The sequence below is a fragment of the Corvus cornix genome, chromosome 3 (genome assembly GCF_000738735.6).
Source record: "Corvus cornix cornix isolate S_Up_H32 chromosome 3, ASM73873v5, whole genome shotgun sequence".
In the NCBI taxonomy this organism is placed as follows: Eukaryota; Metazoa; Chordata; class Aves; order Passeriformes; family Corvidae; genus Corvus; species Corvus cornix.
Genome location: NC_047056.1, coordinates 65,633,761 through 65,645,329, shown reverse-complemented (window position 1 = coordinate 65,645,329; position 11,569 = coordinate 65,633,761). Strand labels below are relative to the sequence as shown.

Here is an 11,569-nt window from a genome sequence, read left to right as displayed (position 1 = left end):
TTCTGCTAATGAAGAGATTAACATACCTCTCAATGTCTAGAATTGTTCTTGCGTTTTGCAATTTGTAACCTCGGGTCCTCTCCACCTCATTGTGTTTTCAATTCCTCCCCCTTCTTCTATGCAAAGAAAAAGCTTTCCACTTACTAAGAACGGGGACTTTCCTGTTAGCTGCACAAAGCAAGACTGCTCCATTAAGATGAAACTTAAACCTCTTTGTATAAATTAAATTTTTGGTTTCTACTTTTTTTATCCTAGGACCCGTACAGAACAAGATGCTTCTGGAAGGAAGAATGTATACAGTGTCAAGCTTGCAAGATAAGCTTAGGTGAACTCTGCGATGTGTTTTTCCTTCCTCCTCTGCCCCTTGCCCCAGACAAACTACCAGTTTAATATCACATTAGGAACACAAGGACCCATCAGATGATTTATGTCTGCTTAGAAGCAGCTCTTTCTGTGTGTGTTATATACAATTATGCAACAGAATATAAAAAAGTACATGTCAAGAAAGTAAATCCATGAAACTAGAGACTGTACAAGACTACAAATGAAACCTGGGTATGTCCCCATACTGACCCTGCCCTTTCTAAAGTGTATTGAGCTGATTTTGTCCTGAAGTCCTCTCTCACTATTTGTTCATCCTGAGATCAAAGATCTATGGAATAACAACTCAATCGCTCATTTGCAGGTGCTGCACAGTGAAGGTATCCATACAATGAATGATGAGACACATTGTCTAGCTGTAGGTGACTCAGTTAATACCATTTGCAATACACACACGAAATACTCCTAACTCATACCCTTGGAAAACTACCTGTAAAGGAAAGGCACATGCTTATGCTAAAAAGTAGCTATGTGTTTGGATGAATCAGGTCTCTTCAAAATTAAGTCAGTGTTAGTGACCAAAATCAGCTGCATTAAGCTGTCAGAAGTGGTTTGGCAGGGAGTTTTCCTGTTGTGAAGCTCCCACTGTGTGACAATTTATTGGTCAGGCTCAATGTATGCCTTCTTTCTGAACTAATCTTTCGCCTTAAAGCACTTGCCTTTAAAACTATATTTATTGAAAAGCTGGTTTTAACTCTCCTCCTTATAAAGGTAAATTTGGAAAAGTACACATGAACCAGTGTAGCAACGTGACAAGGGTTACACAAGTCCTCCTTGTGAATAACAACTTTGAGAGCTATAAACTACTTCATTCATCTAAATGATTATTTAATCTTGGAAGCTGACAGTAAGTTCTTTGCCTACAGCATATTGAAAACTGACAGAGAGAGGGCATAGTAATGAGAATTTAATAGCAAAATAAATAATACAGAAGCTACTTCACTGATTGCAATATTATTATCCTGTTGAAGTCAATAGAAAAGCTGTGCTCCCAACACCTGCAAGAGGAGCAGGGCTTCCCCCTGAGCACTACACGTTTGCAACAGGAAACACGTGGCCTTGGACAAGCGACCAGGCTGAACCCAGGGTGGTGAGAAGATTGAAAAGGCAGCCTGCACACCCTTCCCTCCACCAGTACTCTCGTGTACCAGCCATGAATGGAAAACAAATACCACTCCCAGACGTTTTACAGCCCCAGTCTCAAGGGTGTGACTTATCATTTCATTACGAATCATTGAAATAAAAATAACTGTGAATGGAATCATTATCTCTGTCCCAGAGGGCACTGCCGAGCCTCCAGCACCCAGGAGATGAAGAAAGCCTCCTTTCATGGTATCTGCCAACCTACCTTCCCTCTCGTTTTGAGCCTCCTAGAGGTGTGTGAGAGGCAAAAACCGTTTTGGCCTTCCAAGGCTGCTAAGTTGCCTCTACCAATTACCAACCACCCAAGTTCTGCAGAGAGCTCAGCACTAGTGACATGATCTGCAAGGTCCCTGGCAAAGTGTTTTGCATATTAAATTGCCCAAGGTTACTAAAGCCAGTTTATTGCAGCACTGCTTCCCTAAGATTAGTTGGGATTGACCTGCAGGACTGTTCTGTCAATACTTATGATAACAGTTAACAAATATATCTAGAGCCTCGCACTATTACTAGAGAATATATTCTAGATCTCAGGTGATGGAATATCAGTATAATTCCCAGTACCAATGGACCGGTTTTGATTGCCTGCTGAGACTAATAGACAACAATGCACACTCATATGTTGTTATATTGCTTTTCAACAACTACTACTCTTTCAAAGATGATACTTGTTTTGCAACATATGTATTGTCCTATTCATTTCTCTCCCTCATGTTTCCATTTATGTTGAGTCTCATTTGTAGGTTTTGAACCAGAATTTGGTATTGGAAAAACTGTATTCTGTGACCACAATATTTTCACCAATTCTGTGGTGTCTTTAAATCCAGTCTTGAAGCTGTTGCAATATTTGACTTTCTGGCTTCTTTGTCTCCATAATCACCCTAATTTGTATGGATTTGTTCCTGAGAGTCTGCGAGACAAATACAGAAACAGGCCACTTTTATTCACATGGACACATTCCACACTCCTCTTTAAAAGCCTCTTAGCCTTCAGAGCCTTGACAAGAGTGACCAATTTCAGCCTCCTTCAACCAGAAGGATGTTGGCATTTGTTGGCAAAATCCAGCGAGGATCAGTCTGACCACCAAACTGCTGCACTAACAAGCACTCTCTCTGCCTTACACCAGATCTAACATTCTAGTCTGGATTTCAAACTCTTCTTTGAAAAAAAGGGTAAGTCTCAAATACTAACAACGTGTGTTAAATACATATACCAAGAATATAATGTACTGGGTACATGGCAAAAAATATGCCTGATCACATATGGTGTCTGAAAAGTTAAAAAACAGACATTAACACTTACAAAACAAGAGCTCAATTAGAATAAAGGTTTACTAAACTCGACTTTTTCTAACATAATATAAAATCTAACAGTGTTGTCTCTGACATCCAAGTTAATTCTGTACTTCATTTTAGCACAGCAGCACAGTGTTCCTGACCTGCTAGCAGTGTGAATCCACCTGCCTCACAGCAACCCATCCCCAAAAAGACTGTACAGAGTCAGACAGGCCACCTTCAATTCTACAACGTACTTTTAAAAGGCAAATCATTGGGGCCTGCTTAACATGCAGGTCTCCTGTGGCTGCTGGCACTGTTTCCCTACCGTGCGTCTGCGACCCTCCCTGTGGCACAAGTTTCTTCAGAGCCGGACAGTCAAGGACCCACCCAGACAGAGAGATGCCCACAGCATACTTTAGAAAAGTCCTGTTTAATTCAGCCCATAATTGTAACACACAAAAGCTGGCACAGGTTAACCATGTGGTTTGCAACCCTGCTTGGAGATACCCCCTCAGAAGCGGGTTACAGGACCGAGAAGCCCAATCATGACCCCAGCTGTGCTGAAGGGGCTGGACGGGTCAAGCGGGAGTGCCCGGCCCCACTCGTGTCCGCCCCCGCGCAGACACCGTGCGGCGTCCCCGCGCCCCTTCCCGCTGTGGCAGCAGGAGCGACGCCGGGGAATTAGCCTGCAAACGGGAAAATAATCCTCGAGAACATACACGTATATACGAGTGTGTATATATATATATGTGCGCATGTACACGCCTTGCCAACTTCGGGGGCTCGCAGGCGATGCTGGGGGCTGCATGGGTTCGGGGAAATCCCACGACCCCGGTGCAACACTCCAGAGCGGCGGTGGGTGAGAGAAGCAGCACTCGGCGAGGAGAGGGGGCGGCGGGGCCGCGCCGGCCCCTCGGTCCACGGCAGGAGGAGGAGATACCCCGAGCGGCAGCCCAATGGGAATAGTGGCGCTTCCCCTTCTCCCGTTTCCTCTCTCCACCCCCAGCCCCAGGCCGGGGAGGCGGGAGGCAGCAGCGCTGCAGCCCGGCCACCGGCGGGGCACGGGGCCAGAGGCAGCCCCGCACGGCCCCTTCTCCGCCTCCGCAGAAACACCTGCGGGGAGAAGGATGCCGGGAGGTGGCCGCCCCCCTCCGCGGGAGCGCGGGCTGGCTCCGGAGCCGCCCCAACGAGAAGGAGGAGGAGGAAGAGGAGAGGAAGAGAAAGGAGCAGGAGGGAAGTGGGGAAGTTGTGCCTTGCCCTCCCCGCCGAGAGCTGGAGCCATGGGCCCCGCCGGGGGGGCGCGGGCCGCCCCCTCGCTGCTGCTCTCGCTGCTGCTTGGAGCCTCGGCCCCGCTCTGGCTGCGGGCGGAGACGCTGGGTGAGTCCGGAGCCGGGCGGGGAGGGTCGGCAGCGCGGCCCCGGAGGCTCCCCACGCTGGGGACGAGCGGAGGGGTGCTGCGGGCTGACCCTGCCGGCCTCGCGAGCGTAGCCTGAGCTGCTCTGAGGACTGTATATAGCTGACCTGGTTAATCCTCGCCGGGTTTATCCCTGTGTCTGAGTAGCTGCGAGATTAAAGTGGTAACCAGCCTTACGGTAAATGTATACTATGACTTTCTTGATCTTTGTTAAATAGGATTTTTTTTTTTTTTTTTTTAATTAATAAGTCAGTTAAGCGGCGAAAAAGTCTCCGGCAAGTTGCGTGCAGCAGTCAGGGAGAGGCCACCTGGGCGCCCGGCTGCGGCCGCGCCTCGTCAGCCCCGGCGGGAGCCCCGGGCGCGGCGGGAGGCGCTCGGTCACCGGCAGCACCGCGTCTGCTCCGGCCAGGGCTGGGGCTGGGCCGGCAGCCCCTGTCCCACGGCTGCGTACAGGCAGCTCTGCTCTTCCACTGCCTCGGTGAGAAAGTGAAATGCCCATGCTCGTGCCTTGGCAAAGTTTCGTAGGAATCTCAAGGAAATGTTACGAGCCTTTTTGTGATAGAGCAGTTTGTTGCAATTAGGGTGCGGGTACTATTCTCTTTACCCTGTGTTTTTAAGCTTCCTGTGTAAATTACCAGTACAGCTGACATCTCCGACCGCGGAGTTGCAACCTCTTGGCTGTTGCATTGCATGGCCTGATGCATCCGTCTTAGAAGACTTCACTAGCAGCTACAGATAAAATAGTTAATACTGGAAACTAAGTATCATAATGAGCTTGACAATGCATTCAGATAACTTAAAAGTCCCGTATTAATGTTCCGACTTGGCTGCAAATCCCAGAACCTAGTGCTGTGCATTAGCATTGTATACATGCATTGGCAGAAAGTACTTCGGCTGATTTATGCCTGTTCTTCGCATAACCTCCTATTAACAGAGATTTCTGATAAGCATCTCCACAAAAGGGAGAAGCTGGTATGGGTCGTGTTGCCACTTGCCAGCTTCATGGTAGCTTTGCTGTTCTGTCCTCAATGTGCTGGGATTCCAATTTGATGTGTTCCAGGAAACATATGTATCAAAGAAAAAACATTCCCTTAATCCCCTCTTTTCATCGGTATTTTGAGGGGTTTTTGTTTGATTTCTCTTTCACCAATGTTTGTCCCTCACTCAAGGACATCAGGGAGAAGAAAGTCATTTGGGGAATGAGTAATAGTAAGTCTGCTGGGGATTTTGGGTGGTTTTGGTGAATACAGTAACACAGTAGTAGTAAGTATGAACATCCCTTCTTGTCTGTATTCCCAAATTAATTAGTAAAAGCCCATTTGTTGTATTCATGTTAAAAATGTTTCTACTATCACATCAACATAATGGAGATATATATATATATTTTTTTTTTTTTTTCTGGTTCTCTTTGGACCAAACTCAGATTTACAAGATAATCTGTCCAGTGTCTAGAGAGAAGAAAAGATGTTGATGCCTTTCATTTCTCCACGGGGGATGTTCTGTGTTTGTTTATTACTGTTACCCTATAAATTAGGGGCTAAGTGTTCTAAAGTCACACCAGAGGAGAAAGGAGATAAGGATAAGTGGATACAAACTTCCTGTTACACAAGCTTCTTGACTTGATTTAAAAGTTGTAATGGAGCAGGAGAAGTGCCAGAGTGAATCAGGCTCCAGTTTCAGATAATTCTGTGTCACCACTGGTGTTTCCCACCAGCTGGTTCAAAGAAAGATGTACTGGTTTAAGTATATTGATTTGAAAATACCTATTTTAAAAAATGAAGCATTACATTTTTCTGACTTCTCGTGAGCTGACTGCACAACATGCAGCCTTTACCTTCCTCTTAACTTTTTCTTGAGGGGTGCTACAGAACAGGGATGAAGCAGCTGTTATAGCTTCTGTTATTTTACTTCAGTTCCGAATTAAGGAAAGACCCCTTTTTTCACTGTAGCTCGGTTATTTCAGAGAATGGCTCATATCTGAGTGTGAGGGTGTTAGGTCCAGGTATCAGCACTCTTTCTGTTCTTGAAAATATGTTAAATGGATGTGTTGTCTGAGGCCTCTATGAAAATGGAATTTTTATTGTCCATAAAATGATAATAAGAAAAGCTGAGCATTAAGGGAAACTATTTTAATTAAAAAATATTTATAGGCTTAGTAGGTCTCACCTGGAAACAAATGCTACATCTATGACTGTCCATGAGTAATATATAGCCTTGGGATTTATAATAAAAGGTAGTTCTTTTCTCTTTTTATTCTGCTCTGCACTGATCTCTTGGGGTTTCAGTTGCCAGGTCTTTGCTGACAACTACAAAATATACCTTGTTCCCTGTCTGCCAGAGTCACACAGCCAACCCATATCCTGGTATCTCTTCTAAAAACCTCCTCCAGCAGTTAGAACCCAAGGCAGAAAGAAGGCAAACCAGAATGCATTATCTTTGCCTTTCACTATTCCCTGATTTCCATTCTGGTGTTGTTGAGCAAGACCTTGAACCATGTAGTTGTGGGCAGCAGAAATCAGAGTTGAATCTGAGTCTTTCAGGGTTTTGACTCATTTTCTATCAGATTTCTGGCCAGTAGGACTTAAAACTGACCCAAAGGTGGTTTGTTTGTAGGACAGCATAAGAGGAATGGGGATTTTAATCTATTAAGTACAAGACTTAAGCCACTGCTCTTGCTCTACCTCATTTATTTTCACTTCCAATAAAACACAGCTATGAAACTAGTTCATGTGGGATTTGCAGATCAGCATCCAGGAGTGAGCTTTGCTTGCTGTATTCCTGGATCTGTTGACAGTTTCACCCAATGCCCAGTTGGAAGAATCGATGGGGAGTAGACTTTTATATGTTTTGAGGAAAGGCTGTTATTCAATGTGGCAACAGTGTATCCAGTAATTATGAGAGATTATGCCTGCTCTCAGGGGCTTGCACAAAACCCTTGCTGAAGAACACTGGTGTGATCATGCTAATCCAGTTTGTATGCCCATTTCCAGCAGTTTGAAATGCAGATCAAGATTAATCTTTCTTTTACCCAAACCCCCCACCCCCCGCTTCAGTTTCTGAATATAAGTGATTGGTAAATTTTCAGTTTGTTTGCGTTTTGTCCTTATGTCTATTTCCTTCCTTGGCTCCCTCTCTCTTGCCTTGGGAATGCTGACTAGAATTGCTAAAGAGGGAGGCAACAGTTTTCCAGTTGCAGTTCATAAGCAATGCGTGTACCCACCACAAGAAAACTGCAATGTTTTCAGTCACACAGACTTTGCTATAAATAGCTCTAAGCTCTTCATAAGTACTTCTCTTTAGGTTATCAGGGGATGTATTTCAAACGAAATCAAAGACGGGGAGGCCAGCAGGAGTCTCACTGACAATGCAGGGAGAAAAAATGCTTTGGCAAAGTCGTTACCTGCATGGCTGTTGAATCATATTTCATGAAAATTATTTGTTGATTTGCATATGCAAAAATATATTCATTTATATTTATCAAAACTTTGTCACCTTTAGTCCACCTAAGTTACATAGGTAGTACAGTAAAAATTAGTTGGAAAAAATACCAACTTTGAGGACGGTCATGCTACTGTATAGTGATGCCTAAGGTACCTTTTCAAAAGTAGCTTAGCTACCAGGACTAGTATAGTTTTGAAAACCCATCTGAGCTCTCACACCGTGCCAAGAAGTGTGGTCCTGTGTGGTGGCAGGCACTGAAGTCCTCAGCATAGACATCACTATAGTTTGGGGCTGGCTGCATTGGATCAGATGCTCTCCTGTGGCATGTACTCATCAACATATGGGTTTGCACCATCTGCTAAGAATAAAACAAGCCAGACAAAATCAAAATAAAATCCTTCTGAGTGGATTCAGTGGAATGGTGTTGGATCCCAACTAACTGCAATAAAAAATATTAATAGCAATGCATAAGAATGAGCACACAACTTCCCCAAAAGGTTTAATTAGTGTTACAGCTGGGAATGGGAAACTTCAAACTGGGACAAGCTAATAGTGATGTTTAAATAAAAAAGGATAGTGGTTTGACTAGTTTTAAGAGTATACAGATACCTTCATTTCTGCTTTCAAAATAAATTACAAACTATTTAATTAAACTGATTTTTGTCTGTGAAAATTGTGTGAGTGCTAAAGCCACATTTTTGAGGTTGGCTGTATGCTTGTACATAGAGAGAGGCTGCCAGTAGTTTTGGTTAGGGTTGTTGATCCTGTATAATTAAGCCTGGGAGCTGAGTGTTTTGAGGAGAGGAAGCATTTTGGTCTTTTGTTGCCTCTCTCCCTGTCTCTTCTTTTGACAGAGCCAGGACTTGCCTCTCAGGAGTTTCCTCCCAAGTCATGAAGGCTAAGTTTGGTGGTAGTGGTGTTCTCACCCTCTTCAAGCAAGATTTCCAGTCCCAGTGTGAGCATATTCATTATTTCCCGTCTCCTGAGGGGACAGGATTGCTGTCTGGTGGCAGCTCCATTCTGCTCATGCCCATAGGCACAGAGAAGGATAAGTGCACCCATGCTGAGCAGTATTTGCCCATCTCCAAACAGCTTCAGTAAAGGTGTTTTCAAGCACCATGATGAGGGACAGGAGAATAAATGGGGAAAGAAGAGCAGGGCAAGGCTAGAAACCCAGTCTCCAGGCCTCCTACACTACCAGGGTGTTAATTTTTATATTTAGTATCACGCATTTCAGCCCAAGACACTTCTGTAATTATATTACTGTTCATCAGGCATTTAGTTAAGTTCTAAAACATTGTTTCTTCCCTCAGTTGCTGCAGAAACCTCATATCCATCACAATTTTATTCCATAATGTTCAAGCATCTGGCATTTCCACCACAAATTGTTCAACAATATTGGATTTCAGTCTAATGCTTTGACATTACACTTGAAGTCATGTTGATGTCATCTTCCAGATGTTCATGTCCTCTGAATAAAAATTTTGTTTGTTTGTTTTATTTCAAATTACAAAAACACATGGGGGATTCTGGATGCGATCCCTCATGCTATACAAAGGCCTGTGTGTGTCCTGTCAGAAATCAAACAAAACTTTTCTTCATGGAGTAGCAGCAGAGTCTTCAAAAAGATGGAAACATAGGTGGATTTCTTCACCCACCCGAACAGAATGGCTTTGTTACATGCCTGAGCCTTGTTGTTGCAGCTGCACTAATGGTGCAGAAGGGAGATGTGTGGCTTCTGCCTGAAACTTCTTGTATTTTGCTCTGGTGCCATACCAGTTCTGTGTTGGTGTGTTGTTTTGACTTAATAGTCAGCAGTGCCTCACTTGTAAAATGAACTCATAAAAACAACAAAAAAAGTCCACACTTTGTCCTCCAGGTATGCAAAAATATATTTTAACTTGTAAAATAAATTCAGGTATCCTGTGGGTCTCCCTCTGCTGGGATGCTTTAGCAGCGAGGTCCATGGCTCACATTCGAGCTGTTGCCTTCCCTGTTGTCTCAGCTTTCTCCTAAAGGCAGGGGTTTGCATTATCCCATGTTTTTTTGTGTCAGCATGCTACTGGGGAATTGAAGTTCAAGTGCCTCTGAGCTACTGAAGGCTTTTTGGGTGGTCGTAAGTGCTAGCACTTTTAAACCCAAGGAGTCAGCACTTACTGATCTTGTAGTATTTTAGCACAGACAGAAGAGACATGGTTAAACTCATGGTCCTTGCTAATGCTTGTGTTTTGAAAATTAATCCACTAATTTTTTTTAGATGAAACTTAGTTGCTGTGTTTTGTAGGTGGAAAGCAAAATGAAACTGTATCAAAGTAAACCAAGCAGTTACACTGAGGGACTTACTCTTGGGTTGAGTGAAAAACTGTTCAGACCTTTCTGCTGTATCCTGTTTCAAAAGTTGAGAATATGATTGCTTAATACTACTGCTAATCAAAAAAATCTGGTCAAAATGGAATCATGGAGTTTAATTAATGAAGTGGTATACACAGGGTGGCATAAAATATACTCCTCTCTGCTGTTTTCCACATCCATCAGCAAGCACCTTTTATATGTCTTGTTAACGTGTCACAGAAATGATGCTGTGGGTCACATGCGGTGCCACAGCCAACACTGTAGTACTTAAGTAATGATGTAGCTCCTTTCCTTTCCTTTCCTTTCCTTTCCTTTCCTTTCCTTTCCTTTCCTTTCCTTTCCTTTCCTTTCCTTTCCTTTCCTTTCCTTTCCTTTCCTTTCCTTTCCTTTCCTTTCCTTTCCTTTCCTCTTTCACAGCAACAATATGTAACCACAATGAACTGGGAAGATCACAAAAGTTTATGGAGCTTCTGTACCTTTTTGGTTAGTACTTTGAGGATGAGTATCAAGCAGGCTGGTTGTGTGACAATACTGACAAAAGGCATTTCTTGCTTTCAGTGCATTAGGTCAGAGAAGTTCTTTGATTTTTTCTTCATCTTAGTTCAGTTAAATTTTGCTTCCATTTCTACCAGAGTTGCAAGAAACCATTTGTTGTTAGTTTGCAATAACCATGGAGGAAATAGTTTCTTAGACACTGAGTTCACTGAGTCAAAAGACATTAAAAAAATTTGTTGTGCTGACAAATGACAATTATTGTTTCCCTCACAAATTTGTTTTCTCTTGAGATATTTGTTGATTTACACCTTGGGGATAATGGGGTGTTTGTATAATTCACTTTGAGAAAAGTAGCATCCTTTCTCTTGTCCTTTCTTATTAATAAATTACATATTCCATCTAGGCGTACAGACATAAAAGGTGGATGCATGATTTTTCGAGTCAGGACAAGTTTGATTTCTAGAAAAAAAGACCATCCTCCATCATTGATAACTGTCTATCTTGCTTGACTTTATCACACTAACAAGGTAATTGCATATTGAAATAAGGGGAGTGTGTTGTTTCATTCTATCATGTTCAGCCATTTCCTTTTGCCCAAATTAAAACTGTTTTGAAATCTTGCCTTCCCACCTGCTACTGTAACTGGAACAGCTCTGCTTCAGCCTCTCCTTACCCTGGTGTCTCCGAATTTCCTGTCCCTGTGGGTTTGTCAGCCCTTAGCACTGCTGTGAATATTCCTATTCCTGTGCAACCCAATATTCGAGTCTGGCCTTGAGCTTGCAGCATATGTTTCCCACACAGTCCAAATTTGGTGCAATATACTGTAAGTTAATCTCCAGTAAAGCATAGCGAAGAGAAAAACCTGGGAAGAAAACAGATGGAGAAAGTAGAGCAAACAATTTGCATATATATGATATGACTCTTAGTTAAGATTAGCATTTCCTACTTTGCCTGAAAAGTCCTTAATAAAAATCCAACTTCATGTTTGCCTCAAATCAGCAGAACTGGAGGAGATGCCCTAATGGCAAAATGTCCCCTCAACCCAGGGACAGCCCAGCACAGGGTGGGA

The 11,569-nt window shown here is 43.4% G+C and overlaps 1 protein-coding gene across 2 annotated transcripts in view; it reads left to right on the top strand.

The window, feature by feature from the left end:
• Positions 1-3,739: 3,739 nt before the first annotated feature.
• The window catches only part of DCBLD1 (discoidin, CUB and LCCL domain containing 1), a 47,266-nt gene continuing 39,436 nt past the window's right edge, over positions 3,740-11,569 (top strand). For both annotated transcript variants that reach the window (XM_039569319.1, XM_039569318.1), the window contains exon 1: positions 3,740-4,175. In XM_039569319.1, coding sequence (XP_039425253.1) covers positions 3,755-4,175 — 421 coding nt within the window. In that variant the 5' untranslated portion in view covers positions 3,740-3,754. The remainder of the gene's footprint in view (positions 4,176-11,569) is intronic.